We start from the raw sequence: 22,797 nt of genomic DNA, 5'->3' as shown, positions 1-22,797 counted from the left end.
GGAGGGGAAATGAGGTAACTGGAGAAATCTGCATTCATCCCTTGTGGTTGGAGGGTTCCTAGGCAGAAGATGAGGTGCTCTTCCACCAGGCGTCGTGTTGCCATGGTCATGCGATGGAGGAGACCAAGGACCTGCATGTCCTTGGCAGAGTGGGAAGAAGAGTTAAAGTGTTCCGCCACAGGGCGGTTGGGTTGGTTGGTGCGGGTGTCCCAGAGGTGTTCTCTGAAGTGTTCCGCAATTAGACGGTCTGTCTCCCCAATGTAGAGGAGGCCACATCGGGTGCAGTGGATGCAGTAAATGATGTGTGTGGAGGTGCAGGTGAATTTGGGACGGATATGGAAGGATCCCTTGCAGCCTTGGAGGGAAGTGAGGGGGGAGGTGTGGGCGCAAGGTTTGCATTTCTTGCGGTTGCAGGGGAAGGTGCCAGGAGTGGAGGTTGGGTTGGTGGGGGGTGTGGACCTGACGAGGGAGTCGCGGAGGGAGTGGTCTTTCCAGAACGCTGATAGGGGAGGGGAGGAAAATATATACTTGGTGGTGGGGTCCATATTGAGGTGGCAGAAATGACGAAGGATGATACGATGTACCTGGAGGTTGGTGGGGTGGTAGGTGAGGACCAGTGGGATTCTGTCTTGGTGGCAATTGGACGGTTGGGGTTCAAGGGCGGAGAAGTGGGAAGTGGAGGAGATGTAGTGGAGAGCATCATCAACCACATCTGAGGGGAAATTGCGGTCTTTGAAGAAGGAGGTCATCTGGGTCGTTCGGTATTGGAATTGGTCCTCCTGGGAGCAGATGCGGCGGAGGCGAAGGAATTGGGAATATGAGATGGCAGGGTGGGAGGAGGTGTAATCTAGGTAGCTGTGGGAGTCGGTCGGTTTATAGTAAATGTCTGTGTTGAGTCGGTCGCCCGAGATAGAAATAGAGAGGTCTAGGAAGGGAAGGGAGGAGTCTGAGATGGTCCAGGTAAATTTGAGGTCGGCGTGGAAGGTGTCAGTAAAGTGGATGAACTGGTCAACCTCCTCGTGGGAGTACAAGGTAGTGCCGATACAGTCATCGATGTAGCGGAGGAAAAGGTGGGGGGTGGTGCCAGTGTAGCTGCAGAAGATGGACTGTTCCACATATCCGACAAAGAGGCAGGCATAGCTGGGGCCCATGCGGGTGCCCATGGCAACTCCTTTGGTTTGGAGGAAGTAGGAGGATTGGAAAGAGAAGTTGTTCAGAGTAAGGACCTGTTCAGTCAGTCGAAGGATGGTGTCAGTGGAAGGGTACTGGTTGGTGCGGCGGGAAAGGAAGAAGCGGAGGGCTTTGAGGCCTTCGTGATGGGGGATGGAGATGCATAGGGACTGGATGTCCACGGTGAAGATTAGGCGTTGGGGACCGGGGAAGCGAAAATCGTGGAGGAGGTGGAGGGCGTGGGTGCTGTCCCGAACGTAGGTGGGGAGTTCTTGGACTAAGGGGGACAGGACCGTGTCGAGGTATGTAGAGATGAGTTCGGTGAGGCAATAGCAGGCTGAGACAATGGGTCAGCTTGGGCAGTCAGGTTTGTGGATTTTGGGCAGGAGGTAGAAAACGGGTGGTGTGGGGTTGCGGGACTATGAAGTTGGAGGCGGTGGATGGGAGATCCCCTGAGGTGATGAGGTTATGGATGGTCTGGGAGATGATGGTTTGGTGGTGGGAGGTGGGGTCATGATCAAGGGGGCAGTAGGAAGAGATGTCCGCGATCTAGTGTTTTGCCTCAGCAATTTAAAGATCGGTGTGCCAAACTACCACCATGGCTCCCTTGTCTGCCGGTTTGATAGTGAGGTTGGGGTTGGAGCAGAGGGAGTGGAGGGCTGCACGTTGCGAGGGTGAGAGGTTGGAGTGGGTGAGAGGGGTGGACAGGTTGAGGCTGTCAATGTCGCGGCGGCAGTTGGCTATGAAGAGATCGAGAGCGGGTAAGAGGCCAGCACGGGGTGTCCAGGTGGATGGGTATGTTGGAGGCGGGAGAAGTGGCTGTCAGAGGGTGGGCGAGAATCTTGGTTGAAGCAGTAGGCAAAGGCAACGGGAGAAATGCTCGATGTCTTGGTGTGTGTTGAACTCGTTAATCCAGGAGCGTAGGGGGATGAAGGTGAGTGCTCTGCTGAGTACTGATCTTTCATCCTCAGAGAGGGGGAGGTCTGGAGGGATGGTGAAAATACAGCAGGGCTGGGAGCTAGGACCTGGTGTGTGGCTGGAGTTGGGCGTGAGGGCAGGGTTAGGCGTGGAGGAGGAGTTAGGTGTGTGGGTGGAGTTGGGTGTGGGGGCGGAGTTGGGCATGGGGGCAGGGTTGGGCATGGGGCGGAGATCGGCATAGGGCGGAGATCGGCGTGGGGGCGGTGTTAGGCATGGGGCCTAACCCCGTCCCCACACCGATCTCCGCCCCCACGCCGATCTCCAACCCCAGCCCCATGCCCAACTCAGCATCCATGCCCAAATCCACCCACACGCCTAACTCCGCCTCCACGCCTAACCTTGCCCCCACACCCAACTCCAGCCACACACCAGGTCCTAGCTCCCAGCCCGGCTGTATTTTCACCATCCCTCCAGACCTCCCCCTCTCTGAGGATGAAAGATCAGTCCTCAACAGAGGTCTCACCTTCATCCCCCTACACTCCCAGATTAACGACTTCAACATGCCGCGAGACATCGAGCATTTCTTCCGCCGCCTTCGCCTCCACACCTACCTCTTCAACCAGGATTCTCGCCCACCCTCCGACAACCCCGTCTCCTGCCTCCAACACACCCCATCCATCTGCCACACCCCATGCTGGCCTCTTACCCGCCCTCGATCTCTTCATAGCCAACTGCTGCCGTGACATTGACCGCCTCAACCTGTCTACCCCTCTCACCCAATCAACCTCTCACCCTCGCAACGTGCAGCCCTCCACTCCCTCTGCTCCAACCCCAACCTCACTATCAAACCAGCAGACAAGGGAGGTGCAGGGGTAGTTTGGCGCACCAATCTTTAAATTGCTGAGGCTAAACACCAGCTTGCAGACACCTCCTCCTACTGCCCCCATGACCATGACCCACCTCCCACCACCAAACCATCATCTCCCAGACCATCCATAACCTCATCACCACAGGGGATCTTCCATCCACCGCATCCAACCTCATAGTCCCACAACCCCGCACCGAACGTTTATACCTCCTGCCCAAATTCCACAAACCTGACTGCCCCAGCCGACCCATTGTTTCAGCCTGCTTCTGCCCCACCGAACTCATCTCTGCATACCTCGACGTGGCCTTGTCCCCCTTAGTCCAAGAACTCCCCACCTACGTTCAGATCAGCACCCACGCCCTCCTCCTCCTCCATGATTTTCGCTTCCACGGCCCCCAATGCCTTATCTTCACATGGACATCCAGTCCCTATACACCTCGAACCCCCATCACGAAGGCCTCAAAGACCTCCGCTTCTTCCTTTCCCGCCAACCCAACCAGTACCTTCCACTGACACCCTCCTTCGAGTGACTGAACAGGTCCTCACTCTTTCCAATCCTCCCACTTCTTCCAAACCAAAGGAGTAGCCATGGGCACCCGCATGGGCCCCAGCTATGCCTGCCTCTTCGTTGGATATGTGAACAGTCCATCTTCCGCAGCTACGCTGGCACCAGCCCCCACCTTTTCCTCCGCTACATCGATGACTGTATTGGGCTACCTCGTGCTCCACCTTACTAACACCTTCCACCCTGACCTCAAATTTACCTGGACTGTCTCAGACTCCTCCCTCCCCTTCCTAGACCTCTTCGTTTCTATCTCGGGCCACCGACTCAACACGGACATTTACTATAAACCGACTGACTCTCACAGCTACCAAGATTACTCCTCCTCCCACCCTGCCCCCTGTAAAAATGCCATCCCATATTCCCAATTCCTTCGCCTCTGCCGCCTCTGGTCCCAAGAGGACCAATTCCAATACCGAACAACCTAGATGGCCTCCTTCTTCAAAGACCGCAATTCCCCTCAGACGTGATTGATGATGCTCTCCACCTCATCTCCTCCACTTCCCACTCCTCCGCCCTTGAACCTCACCTCTCCAATCGCCACCAGGACAGAACCCCACTGGTCTTCACCTACCACTCCACCAATCGCCAGATACATCGTATAATCCTTTGTCATTTCTGCCACCTCCAAACGGACCCCACCACCAGGTATATATTTCCCTCCCCTCCCCATCAGCGTTCTGGAAAGACCACTCCCTCCACGACTCCTTCATCAGGTCCACACCCCCCCACCAATCCAACCTCCACTCCCGGCACCTTCCCCTGCAACCGCAAGAAATGCAAACCTTGCGCCAACACCTCCCCCCTCACTTCCCTCCAAGGCCCCAAGGATCCTTCCATATCCATCACAAATTCACCTGCACCTCCACACACATCATTTACTGCATCCACTGCACCCGATGTGGCCTCCTCTACATTGGGGAGACAGGCCGCCTACTTGCGGAATGTTTCAGAGAACACGTCTGGGACACCCGGACCAACTAACCCAACCACCCCATGGCTGAACACTTTAACTCCCCCTCCCACTCCACTAAGGACATGCAGGTCCTTTGCCTCCTCCATCGCCAGACCATGGCAACATGACGCCTGAAGGGAGAGCGCCTCATCTTCCGCCTAGGAACCCTCCAACCACAAGGGATGAATGCAGATTTCTCCAGCTTCCTTATTTCCCCTCCCCCCACCTTATCTCAGTCCCAACCTTCGGACTCAGCACCGCCTTCTTGACCTGAAATCTTTTTCCCAAACTCTCCACTGCCACCCCCTCTCCGGCCTATCACCCTCACCGTAACCTCCTTCCACCTATCGCATTTCCAATGCCCCTCCCCCAAGTCCCTCCTCCCTACCTTTTATCTTAGCCTGCTTGGCACAACTTCCTCATTCCTGAAGAAGGGCTTATGCCCCAAACGTTGATTCTCCAGCTCCTTGGATGATTCCTGACCTGCTGCACTTTTCCAGCAACACATTTTTCAGCCATATTGCACTATCTTGTGGAAACAATATATTGATCTCATAGTTATTTCACACGAAATCACTATCATAACTAGCTGAAAGATTATACGGTGTTTTCTGGATAATCTGGTGCAAATTTGGTGGCCTGTGACCAGTGGAGTGCCACAAAGATCGATGCTGGGTCCACTACTTTTCCTCATTTATATAAATAATTTAGATGTGAACGTAGGAAGTTTAGTTAGTAAGTTTTCAGATGGAACCAAAATTGGAGGTGTGGTGGACAGTGAAGAAGGCTACCTCAGAGTACAACAGGATCTTGACCGAATGGGTCAATGGGCTGAGGAGTGGCAGATGGAGTTTAATTTACATAAATGCAAGGTGCTGCATTTCAGAAAAGCAAACCAGAGCAGGACTTTACTCAACGGTAAGGTCCTAGGGTGTGTTGCTGAACAAAGAGACCTTGGAGTGCAGGTTCATAATTCCTTGAAAGTAGAGTCGCAGATAGATAGGATAGTGAAGAAGGCATTTAGTATGCTTTCTTTTATTGGTCAGAGTATTTGAGTACAGGAGTTGAGAGGGCATGTTGCAGCTGTACAGGACATTGGTTAGGCCACTGTTGGAATATTGCGCTCAATTCTAGTCTCCTTCCTATCGGAAGGATGTTGTGAAACTTGAAAGGGTTCAGAAAAGATTTACAAGGATGTTGCCAGGGTTGGAGGATTTGAGCTACAAGGAAAGGCTGAACAGGCTGGGACTGTTTTGCCTGGAGCGTCAGAGGCTGAGGAGTAGCCTTATACAGGTTTATAAAATCATGAGGGACATAGATAGGGTAAATAGACAAAGTCTTTTCCCTGGGGTGGGGGATTCCAGAACTGGAGGGCAAAGGTTTATGCTGAGAGGGGAAAGATATAAAAGGGACAAATGGGGCAACTTTTTCAAACAGAAGGTGGTGCATATATGGAATGAGTTGCCAGAGGAAGTGGTGGAGGCTGGGATAATTACAACATTTAAAGTATCTGAGTATATGAACAGAAAGGGTTAAGGGGATATTGCCAAGTACTGGAAAATGGGACTTGATTAGGTTAGGATATCTGGTCGGCATGGATGAGTTGAACCGAAGGGTCTGTTTCCGTGCTGTACCTCTCTCTGACTTTTTAACTCAATATTGCAGCCACGTATAATGAATCCTGTACACATAATGCAATGAAAGAAATAATGTTTCAGAACAGAAAAAAAATTAATATTGAACTCAGACCATTACCTCTATTTCTCACTCCTGTCAGACACAATGAAAGGATAGTCTTACACTTGCCTGTGCATTTAATATAGTTAACATGAGACATTCAAAGTACTTTTTGTGAACTTTTTTTGAATACTTGCTTTCCCACCATGACAGTCTTCCATGTTTTCCTATTTGAAGGAATTAATTATTTGCTGGCAATGGCTTCATTGCTTCATCAAAGTAAACATTATTTGCGTGCTAAACTTGGTGTTTCAATTGTAGGGAACATCAGAGCAAATCCTGTCTTCACTATCTTTTGTACACACTCAGTTCAAGCAGAAGCTGTGATCAGGAGTAGGACACCTAACTATTCTTGTTCTTTCCAACTCAGAAGCATTGAAGCATCCCTAACTGAGATCAGTTAACTTGAACATAATCCAAGAATCTAATGTGGAACCTTCCTGGACTGCATGGGCAAACTCATTGAGCAACCAATGGAGCCTGTGACCATTGTTATGCCAATTAAATGTTGAAATTTAGGAAAATCATTCTACTTTGTGTTGTATGAAATATATTTCAAATGAATAGTCTTGAAATTCTCTGAAAGAGACAACAGATTTCCCTTGGGCTGTCTTCAAGGAGTGGGACACCATCCATGACATTAAAATTAGATGCAAGCGCCGACCCACTTGGCCATCTTGCCCTGTAGTCATTTAACAGCCATAAAGCAGGCAGAAAATCTTGGAGTTGGTTGTTGAAAGGGCACAAATCAGCAGTGATTATCTAAGTCATGGTATAAATCAGGAACTTAGAGATGAGTGTAACATAGGTAATATAATAATCATGAGAGAATTCAACTAACCTATGGAGTGGCAAGCTTAATTCATATTAATTTATGGAAGATGAATTCTTGGAATGGTTGCAGGATAGTTTCCAGGAGTAGTACATTGCAGATCCAACTAGGGAATTGACTATTTTTAATTTACTCTTGTGAATGAAGAAGGGCTCACTAATAACACTGAGACTGATAGATTTCTACATATTAAGATCATCAAGGGAAATAGCATAGTGCAGGAAAACGGTAGTGCAGTAGAAGGTTAAACATAATCTCACTGAATGACAAAGTGGGCTCAAAAGGCTGAATGGCCTTACTCCTGTTGATTATGTCAGATATATAATTGGTTTGAGATAGGTTTTCCAACCTCACCTGGGGGGGGTGGGGTTTTGGGTGGGTACGTCCCACCTCAAAGAGCTACCGACCAATCAAATGATCTGGAAGAGCATAACCAGGATCATTGATGCAATTAAATGCAAAGGGAAGTGGTGGGTTGAGGGGGCTGTTTCAGGCTGACCTGGTGAGAGACCTAAGGAGGGTAAGATGCTAAGGTGGAATGCCAGCGAGGAAGGGTAACATAATCCTGAAATGACCTTTGGGAAGGGGCCTCCAATGAGCAACCTCATTGACAAGCTGGTGGCTTCCATACAGTTCGGGGTTGGCCTGGGCTCTCCAATCATGGGCCTCTCCAACCATGCGTTAATCCAAAGGCAGCAGGATGGAGCCCCCTAAGTGGCCCCTTCATGACCTGAATTGGAAGATGAAGGAAGGGGACGGGTGGACTATGGGGGAGTGGCAGCACTGCCAAAGACCCCCAAAATGAGTCAGCAATAGGAACAACATCCACAGCATGCTCCCCAAGTTTACAGCAGCGGCACCCACCACCTGCCCAACTGCGCCTCTCAAATCTAGCACCTTTTCATGTGAAGTATTATAGTTCTTTTCAGTATTCCATATTCAAAGCTGATCTATGTATGTATGTGAGACTAACATTTGTCTATAATTGTTTTATTTTATATCACAGATAAACAGGGTGATGATAAAGACAACTCTGATGAACCAGATAATATCTATAACATCACGGTTAGTGCAATTTGCATATTATTTTAACTTTATTGTCAACTTTAGTGCTGGAAAATGCTAACAAAATGATAGCAAAATGATAGCAAAATGGTCAATTTTGGGATAATTGCGACACTTATTGCAGTGTTAATGGAAACAGGAAGACCATGTCACCGAAAGCAAAATCTTTTAATTTTAATTTTTATTTGGTGATAATTCCTGCCTTTGGTAGGAATTGTTCACCACGTGCTGACTAGGTAACACTGCTGCTATCTATTTTAGACAGACTAGGATTAGCAAGATGAAACTTCAACTTACTGAATATAGTGTATCAATTTATCTTGACTGATAGTGGCATTGGGTAGTTGAAATATTTATGACAGCATGGCAATCTGTTTGATTACTTTGGGGTGGGATGGTGCACCAAGTTTGGGGATATCAAAATGCTGCCCTTGGAAATAAACAGGGAAATCATGTCAGAACAACTGCATATTGATCAGTTAAATGCACTCCCTCACATTCCTGAGAAAAATGCATAGTTCATAGAACATAGAATCCCTACAGTGTGGAAGTAGGCCATTCGGCCCATCAACTTCACATCGTCCCTCTGAAGAGCATCCCAATCAGGCCCAACCCCCTACCCTGTAACCTTGCATTTCCTATAGCTAACCCATTCAGCCTGCACAACCCCAAACACTATGAGCAACTTAACGTAGCCAATCCACCAAATCTGCACAAGTTTGGACTGTGGGAGGAAACTGGAGCACCCGGAAGAAACTCACATAGACACAGGGAGAATGTGCAAACTCCACACAGTCACCCAAGGCTTGAATCCAACCTGGGTCCTGGCACTGTAAGACAGCAGTGCTACCACTGAGGTACTATGCCACCCCATTGTGTGTGGTAGTCCCTGAGAATGAGGATGACACTTGCTCATGGCAGATACCTGTGTTGGAATTCTTTAAACATGGAGAGGATGTTATGTTGCATCTTCTATACGTGGTTCTGGTTGACTCGGAAAATCTCTTCTCTTACCACCTGCCCCAGGCATGTGGGAAGGATTTAAGGATTGATAATCAACTGATCATAACCTTGAGCTTTGGCTTTCACTGCATCACAGAGTCTCCAAAAAATTGGGTCAATAAATGGAATGAAATGGTGGCAAATAAATTATATTTCATGTAGTTATTTCTAATAAGAATATAAAAGCATAGAAAAGGTGCATTGCAGATTAATCTCAGTGAAATGTTTACTGAAAATAAACATTTTATCAGTGGATTGAAAAGCTACAGTTATAAAAAGGCATGAAATCACACTATTTGGAAAATTCTGTATAGTTTATTGGACATCCATGCTAAACAGCACCGCAAGTGTACCTACACAATATGGACTGCAGTGTCTCAAGTAGGCAGCTTACCACCATTTTCTGGAGGTCATTTAAGGGTAGTTGGTTAGGGCAGTTAGGACAATAAATGCTAGCTTTTTTAGAGATGCATACATCATGTAAATTAATATGAAAATAAGTATTGTGCATCAACATAATTGGTGCACTATGAAACAATATATTAATATCAACGTATGCACTTGTATTGCCATTATATATAGATAAATTCACTTAGTTTTCTATTGCAGTCCCGACTACTGAAGAATGAAACTGCATTTTTTCTCTGGACAAATGGAACAGATGCTCAGAACCTCCAAAAAGATCAGATTTTTAACCATTTTGTTGGGGCTAGCTCATTTACTACTAAGGTAGGCTCAATGTTATAGGAGGGTTCCTCCATCATAAGATGGTGTCTCCATTGTTTGGTGACTGGCAGCTTTGTACAGCAATAGGAGTTTCACTATATGGCTTATTTCAACAACACTAATAAAGGATCTCATGTACTGAAATTTTGCCAATAGCTGTCTATTTTATGACACCTAGCCCCTTCTTTTCCGATGTAAGGCCCCTATTATGGTCAGATGAGGAGACATTTAACAGCTCCCCTCTCTTCCCTCTTCTCATTTGACTGCAACCATTTTTTAAAGGAAATGAATATACTTGCCAGTTCTGTGAGTGTTTAATTGTTTATGTGCTATGACCATTAAAGACTCAATAAAACAAATTTTTTGAGCTTTTAAAAGTAAAAGAAGATAGTTTTATTTAATCTTTAGTTTTAAGTAAAATAACAAAATCAATCTCTCTCATACACAAAAACAGATTACAGAGTGGGAAGATAGGTTATGTAATTTGAAGTCCGGTAAAATAAAGGGGAATTTGGTTTTTGAAGGTTGGTGACTTGAATGGCTTCAGGCTGAACTAAGTTGTTTAGTTGTTTAGATTAGATTACCTACTGTGTGGAAACAGACCATTCAGCCCAACTCGTCAACACTGACCCTCCGAAGAGTAACCCATTCCCCCTACATTTATCTCTAACTAATGCACCTAACACTATGGGTAATTTAGTATGGCAAATTCACCTAACCTGTACACCTTTGGATTGTGGGAAGAAACCCACGCAAACACAAGGAGAATGTGCAAACTCCACACAGACAGGCACCCGAAGCTGGAATTGAATCCAGGTCCCTGGTGCTATGAACCACCTTGCCACACTAACGCTTTCAGCAATGAGCCAATTTTGAGATGTAATTGGAAAATGCATCTGTTCTTCAGGAAACACTGGCATTGGTTTGAATACTTTCTAAAATCTATGATTGTGATACTTGGATATCACAATCAAGAGCAGGATTCTAAACTTGCCAGATGGAAGGAACTCACTCAGGTGCATATTTCTTTAGCACCTCGTGTGCCCTCTTCTATATGTTTAAACATTCAAAAGGCGCGTGACCATCTGTCTTCAACTGCCCAGTGATCTAAATATGGTCATGGCTAATGCATTCAAATAGGAACTTAATTAGATCATGGCCAGGAATTCCTCTCTCAGCCAAGATCCCATTGTCTAATGGTTTGTTTCTGTCTGGTTGAGTACTAAAGTGTTTGTCAGCACATTTTATTAATGGGATAGGCAATGGACCCCATTATGTTTTTCAAGACACTTGTTGAAGTGCAGCTTTCCACACTGTCTCTATTTAAGCATTTTTTTTCGAATGGAGAATGTCTTAGTAATGCAAATGTGAAGCAAGCTTTGACAACTCATTGAATTGACACTTGCAAAGTGAGCTTCCGAAATAGCCTATAAATAGGCCGACTAAAAAAGGCAGCTTCCTAACAGTGGCAGTTATCTATCAAGCACTTGAAATCCCTTTTACTAAAGGAGGTGCTGACTACTGGAGTTAAAATGTGACTCATAGCAGCTGTACATAAGAAAGGGATTTTAAAACACAGGCAGTGTGACTGGAGAGATCGTCTGATTAGATAAATTCAGCAAGTATGTCTAGGAGTTTGGGTCAAATGGGAATTTGGGAAAGAGCTATACTTATTATGGTTTACCACAAGAAGTGTCCAGAGTGAGAAGTAATGGGGAAGAGGATAGAAGACACAGATTGAGAAGTTGATCTGCAGTGAGATCAGCAGCTGATGAATATCATAAACCATAATGTTAAATGGATATAGGAAAAGAAGCAGACTGGTAAGTAGTACACAGCAGGGATTCTAGAGTAATTAATGAATAAATTAAATGAAATATGGTAATGATGGTAGGAAGGGTAGTGTGTTGCTGCTGCAGCATGGGGGAGCTGCTGGATACCAAGGTGATCTAGGGCAACGACAGCTATTTTAAGTGTTTACAGCTCGAAAGACTTTGGATCTGAGTTGAAGAGCTGGAGTGCAAGCTTCCTAAACCACATCAGGAAGGTGAACAGTTACCTGGACATGTTGCTACAAGAGTTGGTCATCCTCATCATCGTAGGTGATTAAAATTTGATCTGAGATTCTGACAGAAGTGTATAACTGCAGGTGAAGCAGATATAGAGACGCAGAGGATAATATTTGAAGAATGTCAGCAGCTGTAATTATTCAGCAGTTGGAAAGTTCTTGCAAGCTGTGCAAGATCTTGCAAGATGAGAGTGAGAACTGTAGAGAGGATAAGTGAGCTGACCACAGCATCATGGTTCAGGGAGCCAATCAGGTGAGGGTAGAAAATAGAAATGTAGTCATGGGAGGAGACTGTAGAACAAAGGGGTTACATACATTAACATGAGCCCTGAAGACTCATTCTATGACTGTGGCTGAAGAGGAACTTTGGAATGGGAGGGAAGGAATTTAGTTGTCATCTATGTTTCTAACAACAGTATTGAAAGGACTGGAAAGTAAGTTCTGCTTAAAGAATTAGAAAAGTTAGGAGCTAAACTAAAAAAACAGATAGTAATATTGGGATTCCTGCCTCTGGCATGGACAACCTAGCATAGGATTAATAGAAGTCAAAGAATTAAATGCATGGCTGCAAGACTGGTGTGGGAGGAATGGATTCCAGTTTGTGGAACACTGACACTAGTAATGGGGCAAAAGAGCTGTTCTGATAAAATGGGCTTCACTTGTCAATATCCTGACAATTCACATGTCTGGGGCTGTAGAGAGTACTTCAAACTAAAGGGCAGGGAGTTTGGGAAATATAGTTTTAAAGGTATAGTAGTGATGCAGGGTAGCTATTTGGATAGCAATACCCACAATGGAACAGGAAGAGCTAGTGTGCAAACATAGAATACAACAAATAGTGTCAAAGAGGGAAAAATGATAAATCAACATTAATAGCCCTTATCTTAAATCCATATAGAATGTGGATCAAAATAAATGAATTAACTACTCAAATAGAAGTTAATAAGGATGATCTTATTATCATTACAGAGTTAAAAATCATACAACGCTAGGTTATAGTCCAACAGGTTTATTTGGAAGTACTAGCTTTTGGAGCATTGCTCCATCAGGTAGCTGTGGAGCAGGATTAACCAGGACTTTTGGTTCATGTGATGCTACAGGTGACCCCACTACATTCTACACTCTCACATACACACGAATACACATAAACGCACAATCTCACACACTCACACAGACCCTCTTTCATACGCACGCTGTCTCGTAGACATACACGTATACACCCCCCCACCCCCCCCCCCCCCCCACCAAGTGGTACACACATAAAAACATTCTCATGCACTCACAATCACGTGCACACACTGACACGTAGACACACACTCTGTCTCTCTCAGAGTGTCTCTGTGAGTCTCTCTCACACACATATTGGTCTATGGGGTGAATTAGCATTTGCAGAAGTGTAATTGCAGATACATTCTTTTTTGTTGAAAAAGCACACAATCCATAGGCAGTCAATCCATGTAACATTTTATAAATTCCTACTTTGGAAATAGAATCAGTCTGACTCAAGATTGGGGGATACAGACAGACTATACCCTCGCACTTTTAATGCATTGTCTGAGCTGGTGATAAAACCTTAAGTTATCTCGAGAATGTGATTTGAAAGAAGTTCTGGGATTTACATATTAATGAACTGAAACCTGCAACCCATTCCAATGGATGAAAGACTTATCAGCAGTCAAGGTTTGTTCAATATCTCGTATCAGTTACATGCATGACATTGTGATCTTTTTGTTATAAATTCTGTGTCTGATGATCCTGCTCCACAGCTACCTGATGAAGGAGCAGTGCTCTGAAAGCTAGTCCTTCCAAATAAACCTGTTGGACTATAACCTGGTGTTGTGTGATTTTTAATTTTGTCCACCCCAGTCCAACACCAGCATCTCCACATCATATAATTACAGAAACATAGCTGGAACTAAACATTCAAGGACATGTGGGAAGGAAAGAGTGGTGGGGTAGCTTTGTTAGAGACAGAGTAAGTATGATAGCAAGAAATAATCTTGGATAGGGAGACATAATGAGTGGAAATAAGGGGAAGAAGACAGTTGTTGAAGTCTCCTGGAATTTGGAACTTTGGAATATTGCTATACCTAATAATTGTTCATTAATCGTGATGAGAACTTGAATGTGAATGTTTGCTTGACAATAAGGAAGTAGAATTGTCAGAAATTGGTTGAAAGGTAGAGAATTATGTAGTTAGTTATAAAATTATATTTAATGCTTCTACTTTGGGAGAGTGACAGATGGGAGTGGACCTGCAGGCATACACAGACCAGGGACTGGATAACATCAGTCTAAGGAGCAAAGTCTGTAGCAAGTACCTTCCAGGAGAGAGGAAGATAGGAGTGGGAAGTCCAGGAGTGTACTGAGCTTAGGGGGGAAAATACATGAATCATACTATCAAGAGAAAGTTCTGAGTTGATTAGTTGGTGAGTAATTGCTGTGAGGCAATGGGTGCAAAATGATGAAATTTAGAAAAATGTAAACTTTTTAATTAACCCTTAAATATCTAACTACTAATGAAGAGACACTAGCAGAGGGTAAATCAGGAACTAACAATTCTATTAGTTAGTTTAATCTTAATTTGTAAGGTCTACCTTATTTAAATTAGTACAGAAGGTGATTATGAGATGAAGCATTTTAAGAAATCGACTAATTATTTAATTAAGACAGTAAATATGACAGGGTATATATCATGTCTTATAAGTGCAGAAGGTGGGATCTCTGAACAACAGTGTGATTCATTGCCAATATGTTAAGTCTGCAACTTGAGCTAGTGATTATGAGCTAGAGCCCAAGCTGAAGACACTGAGACAGCAAGCATGGGGGTCATTAACTTGGTATCATATGTTGGGAGGGTGCGATGACATCTGTTCAGTTCTAATTAAGGGTCACTTGACTCAACGCGAACTTTGCTTTTCTATCTACAGATGTTAGCCAACCTACTGAGTTTCTCCAGCACTTTGTTTTTGTTAGTGTAAAATATCTAGTTCAAAGGAAGTGTGAGAGAAATGAGTTTTGTTTCATGGAGCATTGGCACGAGCTCAGGGAAATGTGAGCTGTACCTTTATGGAATCATCTTGCCTTGTGCTGGTAGAAGTGTTCTGGTGAGTCAGACAGCTAGGGTGGCACAGAGACTTTTAAGCTAAATGGTAGGGAGTGGGGAATCTAGTGTGGTAAATTGAATAGTATAAACGAAGCAAGAGAACAAGATGGCAAAAAGGGAAAGGATGATCAGAATGTGACAGGAAGGAACAGTGTGTAAACTTAAGAGAGCACCAGCAGATAAGGCTAGAGGTCACAAATATCATAGAAATAAAGAACAAAAGGCTCTATATCTAAAACCATTTAGAATTATTAACAAAATAAATGATTTGACATTGCAAATAGAAATAAATGTGAGTGATTTGGTCATCATTAAAGAGACATGGATGTAAGTTGAGAAAATCTGGATCCTGAATATTCAAGGATAAATTAATTTAGCAAGAATAGAATGTGAGGAAAAGGTGGAGAGGAAGGTAGTTAATTAAAGTTGGCCTTCGTACAATGGAGAGAGATGACCAAAATTCTGGAGATCACAATGTAGAATTAGTCTGAATAACCGATGAGAAATAGTAAAGGTAAGAAATTGATATTTGAAATGGAATATAGGCACCCAATGTTAACCACATTATAGAATTTGGGACAAAGAGGGAAAAATAATGGAGACTGGTGAGACATATACAGCTTTAATCATGGGTGAGTTTAATCTACATTGGATGAATCAAATTAGTAAAGGTAGCCTTGATTATGAGTTCATGGAGTATCTTCAGGATAGTTTCTTAAAACTAAATATTACAGATCTAACCAAAGAGCAGGTTGTATTAGATTTGGTTGACATGTTTTAGAAATTAGATTACTTTCAGTGTGGAAATAGGCCCAACAAGTCCATACCAACCTTCCAAAGAGCAACCCACCCTGACCCATTCCCCTGCACCTAACACTACAGGTAATTTAGCACGGCCAATTCACCTAACCTGGACATCTTTTGACTGTGGGAGGAAACCCATGCAGACACAGGGAGAACATGCAAACTCCACACAGACAGTTGCCTGAGATGGGAATTGAACCTGGGTCTCTGGCACTGTGAGGCAGCGATGCTAACCACTGTGCCACCATGTTGCCCCAACTATGCCATATCTTTCAGAGAGATGTTCTGTTTCACTTGCAGAAGGGTTTTATTAAGTGGTGCTGAAATGTTTCCTCCAGAGAGGCAGTTGGTAAACAGTTTTAAATTGTTCCTGGGTGTTTTTTTTTAAAGACAAAAGAACTATAAGTCAGTGAGGTCAGACTCACACAAACCGAAAAGGATTTTGGTTTTCCTTTTACTTAGTGAGTTTTGCTGGCTGTTGGAGGTGTAAGTTTGAGTTCTGTGTTGCTGGAGTGAAGTGACAGTATGTGAAAATAATAACCGTGTTGCTGAATTACCTTTGCCAAAGGTGTGTTTATGGGAAGCTGCCTATATTGGAACAGTTGATGATTAGTAGGTAAATAATATGTTGTCTTGTTAAGTATTTTAATCGAGTAAAGTTACGCCAATTCTTCTTTTATTTTAACTGTGTTGGAAGAACAAAGTATTTTTGATTAAACCTTAGTGGTGCACCAGTCATATCCTATCTAAATCACAGAGCCTTACACTGCCTTTTACAGAGATATATGATGAGGATGGAGGCTATCTCCTTAATATATGGGGGGGGAGGGGAGGGGAGGGAGGAGGTGGTTGGAGTTGGCGGTATCCTGGTCTGGTCCGGTCCATAAGGAGTGAAGGTATGCAAGTGCACTTAATATCACTGAGCATCACATTCAGATTGAAGGAGAGGAGACAATTTAAGACTAGTTTTTTAAAACCTAAATGACAGCAGTTATGAGCGCATGAAAACAGAGCTGGCTCAAGTCAACTTGAAAATTAGGTTACGGGATAGGTCAGTGTAAATACGGTGGTAGACATTTAAGGGGTTTAGGACCATTCGGCGCAGCCATTTTGGCGCAAGCGATTTGGCGCGGCCTGTTTGGCGCAGCCCATTTAGGCGCAGAACTATTTTGGCGCAGCGCATATTTATTCCTTTTCAGGCTTAGTTAAAAGCATTAATGAAAGCAGTAAAAATAAAAATAATGTTTATTCTGTTTAGTAAAAATGTTGGAAAGAAAAAAGAAATAAGTTAATTACGAAAATCTAAAATATGACGTTTATTCAAAATTATGGGCAATCCCTTGGAAACACTCAACATCATTTCTCTCACTAAATCTTCTTGCGAGTGTTTGTATTCTAGCGTCTGCTTCCCTGAATTTCTTTAATTTCAATGGAATATCGTGCCATCCAGATAGCTTTAAAACTTATTCTTCTAATGAATATAATGAAGAACAATGTTTACTAGCCAACAGCAGAAGCACCACCTGCAGAATTCTTATATTTGGAAGAAAAAGGAATGCCGAGTTTCTGAAACAATCAAAAAAGTTATATGTTGATGGAACATTCAAAATTTCCCCACCTCTATTTTCACAAGTTTATGTTATTTTAGGGGAAATACATAAATGTGTGTTCCCACTGTTGTATGCTTTACTCCCAAATAAGTTACGAACAACGTATGATAAATTATTTGAAATGGTTCCAGAAATACAGCCTGAATGTCACCCTGACATTATCAACTGTGACTTTGAACTTCAGGGAAAGAAATTCAGGGAAGCAGACGCTAGAATACAAACACTCGTAAGAAGATTTAGTGAGAGAAATTATGTTGAGTATTTACGAGGAATTGCCCATAATTTTGAATAAACGTCATATTTTAGATTTTTCATAATTAATTTATTTCCTTTTTTTTCTTTTTAACATTTTTACTAAAGAGAATAAACATTATTTTTATTTTTGTTGCTTTCTTTAATGCTTTTAACTAAGCCTGAAAAAGAATAAATATGAGCTGCGCCAAAATAGTTCTGCGCCTAAATGGGTCTGTGACAAAATGGGCTGCACCAAACAGGCCACACCAAATCGCTTGCGCCAAAATGGCTGCGCCGAATGGTCCCACTCCGACATTTAAGCAGTCATTTCTGAATACTTAGAAAAATACATATTCTTGAGAAAGAAAAAACTCCAAGAGAAGGATGTACCATCTGTGGCTAATTAAGGCAATTAAATATAGTATAACATTGAAATAAAAAGTGTTAAATTCTGCAAAGGTGAGTGGCAGTTGAGAAGTATGTAAACAAAATAAAGAGCATCGGTGGCATGGTGGCTCAGTGGTCAGCACTGCTGCCTCATAGCACCAGGGATTCCAGGTTTGATTCTGGCCTTGGGCAACTGTGTGTGGAGTTTGTACATTCTCCCTGTGTCCCCCAGTCCAAAGATGTGCAGGTCAGGTGTAAATTGCCCATAGTGTTAGGTGCATTAATCAGAGGAAAATGGGTCTGAATGGGTTATTCTTCGGAGGGTTGGTGGGGACTTGTTCGGCTGAAGGGCCTGTTTCCACACTGTAGGGAATCTAATCATAGATGACTTAAAGGTTAATAAGGAGGTGGAAATTACTGTTCAGGAGAACAGGGCTAGAAAAATTTTTTTCCATAGATATTTTAAAAGGAAAGAGTAACTAAAATGAGTGTTCCACTAAAATAAAAATTGCAGATGCTGGAGATCTGAAACAAAACAGAAATCGTTGGCGAAACTCACAGGTCTAGCAGCATCTGTAAGAGGAAAGCAGAGTTAATATTTTTGAGTTGGTGATTCCATCAGTTCTGATGAAGAGTCACAATCTCAAAAAGTTAACTCTGCTTTCTTCCCACAGATACTGCCAGACCTGCTGAGTTCCACCAGAAATGTTTGTTTTTGTAAAATGAATGTTGGTTCACTAAACTTTGAGTTTGGGGGAAATAAAAACAGAAAATAAGGAAATGGCAGATGAATTTAACGGGTATTTTATCTGCATTCATTATAGAGGATGCAAATAACATATCAGAAATAAGTGTGATTCAGGAGGTGTAAGAGGGAAGGAACTTAAATCAATTACATTGACCACGGAAAAGATACTGAGAAAATTGTTTGAACAAAATTCTGACAAGCCCCCAGGTCCTAATGTATTTCATCCAGGGTCTTAAAAGAAGCGGCTGCTGAAATAGCAGATGCTTTAGTTTTATTTTCTTTTTTTCAAAATTCCTTAGATTCTGGAAAGGTCCCATCAGGTTGGCAAATCATGAATATGGCTCCTGTATTCAAGAAAGCGATAAGACTGAAGCAAGGGACAGAAAGTTACTGGCGTGTTGGGGTGGGGGAGATGATGTCTTGCTTCCCCTGGAAGGAAAGTGAGCAATCAGCCACCAGACCAATAATAAAAAAAAACCAACAACAGATGGCCTCCTATTTCAAGGACTGCAGTTTCCCCTCCCATATGATCAACAGTGCCCTCCTGCACATCTCCTTCACTTCCTGCACTGTTGAACCCCACCCATCCAACCACAACATTGGTAGAAATCCCCCCTCATCCTCACCTTTCATCTCACTAATCTCTGGATACACACATTATCCTCTACCATTTCCGCCACCTACAATCAGACCCCACCACCAAAGATATTTCCCTCCCCACCCCTATCAATGTTCCGCAGAGACTATTCCCTCCATGACTTCCTCGTTAGGTCCACACTCCCCACCAACTACTCTGCATACCCAGCACCTTCCCCTGCCACCGCACAATGTGTAAAACCTGCACCACACCTCCCCGCTCACCTCCATCCAAGACCCCAAAGGATCTTTCCACATCCAGCAGAGATTTTCCTGCACATCCAAACACCTAGTCTACTGTGTCCATGCTCTCAATTGGTCTCCTGTACGTCAGGGAGACAGGACGCCAACTCTCATTTCAGAGAACATCTCTGGGACACTTGCACCAAACCCCACTGCCCTGGAGCCAACCACTTCAACTCTGCCTTTCAATTCCCCAAGGATATGCAAGTCCTGGGCCTCCTCCACTGCCAAATCCAAGCCACCCGAGGACTGGAGGAAGAATGCCTCATCTTCCACCTTGGGGCCCTTCAACCACATGGCATCAACATCGACTTCACCAGAATCCAAATCTCCCCTCCCCCCACCTCATCCCAGTTCCAACTCTCCAACATGGTACCACCCCATTGACCTGAGCTACCTGTCTATCTTCCTTCCCACCTATCATTACCTCCCACTTACATATACCTATCGCCTCCCCAGCTATCTTCACTCCCACTGCCCCACAGACCCACACTCAGCCCTCATTTATTTCTCAGCCCCCTTCCCCCATCCTCCTATTTATCTTTCAGCCTCTTTTCCCTTCCACATTCCTGATTTAGGGCTTATGTCCGAAACGTTGACTCTCCTGCTCCTCAGATGTTGCCTGAGCTGCTGTACTTTCTCAGTGCCACACCTTTCGACTCTGACTTTCCAACATCTGCATTCCTAATTTCTCCAAACAACAACAAGCCTGCCCTGCATTCATAAGGTACTTTTGGGTGGGTAAACTGATGGATAATGGGAACACAGCCACTTAGAGGGAGGAAATACTTATACAAGCCTACAATGTTTTGCAGGCTAAACACATGATAGAGTCCTGGCAGCTCCAGGGATCTATAGTGGACACTGCCAGCATTTTAGGCAGGCCCATTAAGGACGTATTCTAGAATGGGATATGAGTTTTGAACATTGGCTTTTTGGCACCTTTAGCTGGGGTAAAGGGCCGAAAACGGGAGTTCAAGTATATGACGATTAGAGGGAGGAGTCTGCATATTCTTGGTGGGGGGGAAGGGGGCACAGATGGACAAAAGACACTAACCTGAAGACAGTACCCTCTTTCTTTCCACCATTTTGCACTTTTCTTTTATTTAGAAAAGTGAACCCACTCCTGCTCACCTACCAACATCAACAGTTTTATGTCATTTGAAACATTGAACAAGCTCAGGTGACAATCAATTATCCATGTATATGTGGTGAGCATATTGCCAATTTCAGATCATATTATGTGGGCAAACTCAGAGATGGGCTAGCATGTCATGGGCTAACCTATGACCTGCATTACATGCCAATCATGCTGTCATCATGCCACCAACCCCCAACACCCCTCACCCCACTTACCTCACCAAAAAGAAACACAGGGACATATAATATCCAGCCCCAGGAAACCACAGGCCAATTAGCATAACATCTGTCACAGATGAAATGCTGCAATATTTTATTAAGATTTAGTAAAGCTCAATGCAATCAGGAAAAATCAACATGATTTTTGGGAAAAGGAAACAATATTTAACTTGTTGAAAATGTTTGAAGTGATAAAAAAACATGGAACCTGTGAATGTGCTGTACTTAAATGTTCAGAAGGTACTTGACAAGCTGCTACATCAAAGGTAACTCTGGAAAATGAGCTTATATTGTTGGGGGGTTGGGGGGAGGGCAAGGTTACATATTAGCATGGATAAAGGATTGGTTAGTTAAGTAGAAACAGTAGACACAATTGGATCATTTTTGGGTTGTCAAGATGTGACAAGTGGAGTGCCACGGGATCAGTACTGGGGCAATTTGTATTAATAACTTGGTTGAAGGAATCAAATGTATTGTTGTGAAATTTGCTGGTGGCATAAAGATAGATAAGAAAAGTTATCAAGAGAACATAAGGAGTTCTGCAAAAGGATGGAGTTGGGTTAATTGGGTGGACAAAAATCAGCAGCTGAAGTATAATGTCGGGAAATGTGAACTTGTCTATTTTGACAAGAAGAAAAGAAAAGCAATATTTATTTACATGGAGAGAAATTGCAGAACTCTGAAGTCAAGTGATCTTGGTGACTTGGTACATGAATCACAATTAAATTAGTATGCAGGTTCGGCAAGTGATTATAAAATGAACTGAAATGTTCTTTAGTCTAGGCGAATAGAATATAAATGTAGGGATGCTTTGATATGGTTCTACAGGACATTGGTAAGACAACAGCTGGATTACTATATAGTTATTATCTCATTATTTAAGAAAGGATATAAGTGCATTAGAAATAGTTCAGGGAAGGTTAACTTGACTGATGGCTTGAGTTTGGGGAATTATGTGAGAAGATTGAACCAGGCTGGGCCTGTATCCACTGGAGTTTAGAAGGATAAGAGGTGATCTTACTGAGATGTACAAAGTCCTGAGAGGGCTCTAGTCCCTCCCACAAGGGACTAGAGATAGGGAACAGAGTTTAAAAATAAGTTGTCTTCCATTCAAATAGAAATTAAGATTTTTTTTTGTCCCCTAAGAAGATTGAGTTGTTCCCCAGAACAACTTGAACATTTTTAAAGGTAGAGACAGACAGTTTACTTGATAATTGTTATTTGGGATAAGTAGGAATATGGGGCTGAGGCCACAATCTTATTGAATGGTGGAGCAGATTCAAGAGGCTTAGTGGCCTACTCCAGCTCCTAATTGCATGTATGTATATGTAAAGTAAGGTTTTGGAATGTTAAAAATACTAGGGATGAAAATTCTGCTTCTACACCCACCAGCTGTCAATTCTCCACCCCATCAAAGAGGAATTCCCACCTCCAGCCAATCAAATACCTGGCAGCTCTCTTATCCCAGCAGTGCCACCAAGACCTGTGGTCACTGTTGGGACTGCATGTGGACCCAAAGAGGAGATGTCAAGGGAGCCTTAACGTTCAAGGTAAGTCCAGGTTTCACTGGGGCCAGCATGTAGATCCCAATCAGACAGTGGGGCTGGAGCTGACGGGCAGGGAAGTAGAAAAAAAATGGTGAACAAAAATACCTTGGTGGTATCTCAAATGAGACACAGATGCCTGAACAAGAAACTCCACCCATGGCAACCTAACTCCCACTGTAAAATTCAGCTCATCTTCTGACACTCAATATGAATGCTGTAA

At 43.7% G+C, this 22,797-nt stretch overlaps 1 protein-coding gene across 1 annotated transcript in view; it reads left to right on the top strand.

Moving 5' to 3' along the window:
- The window catches only part of LOC132822460 (tubulin tyrosine ligase 3-like), a 60,751-nt gene that overhangs the window by 13,281 nt on the left and 24,673 nt on the right, over nucleotides 1-22,797 (top strand). Inside the window, exons 5-6 of the mRNA XM_060835839.1 lie at nucleotides 8,049-8,107; nucleotides 9,719-9,838. Of these exons, the coding sequence (XP_060691822.1) occupies nucleotides 8,049-8,107; nucleotides 9,719-9,838 (179 nt within the window). The remainder of the gene's footprint in view (nucleotides 1-8,048; nucleotides 8,108-9,718; nucleotides 9,839-22,797) is intronic.

This window comes from Hemiscyllium ocellatum, chromosome 14, assembly GCF_020745735.1.
Source record: "Hemiscyllium ocellatum isolate sHemOce1 chromosome 14, sHemOce1.pat.X.cur, whole genome shotgun sequence".
NCBI lineage: Eukaryota > Metazoa > Chordata > Chondrichthyes > Orectolobiformes > Hemiscylliidae > Hemiscyllium > Hemiscyllium ocellatum.
The sequence above is the reverse complement of the archived record's forward strand: the minus strand, read 5'-3'. Positions and strand labels throughout refer to the sequence as shown.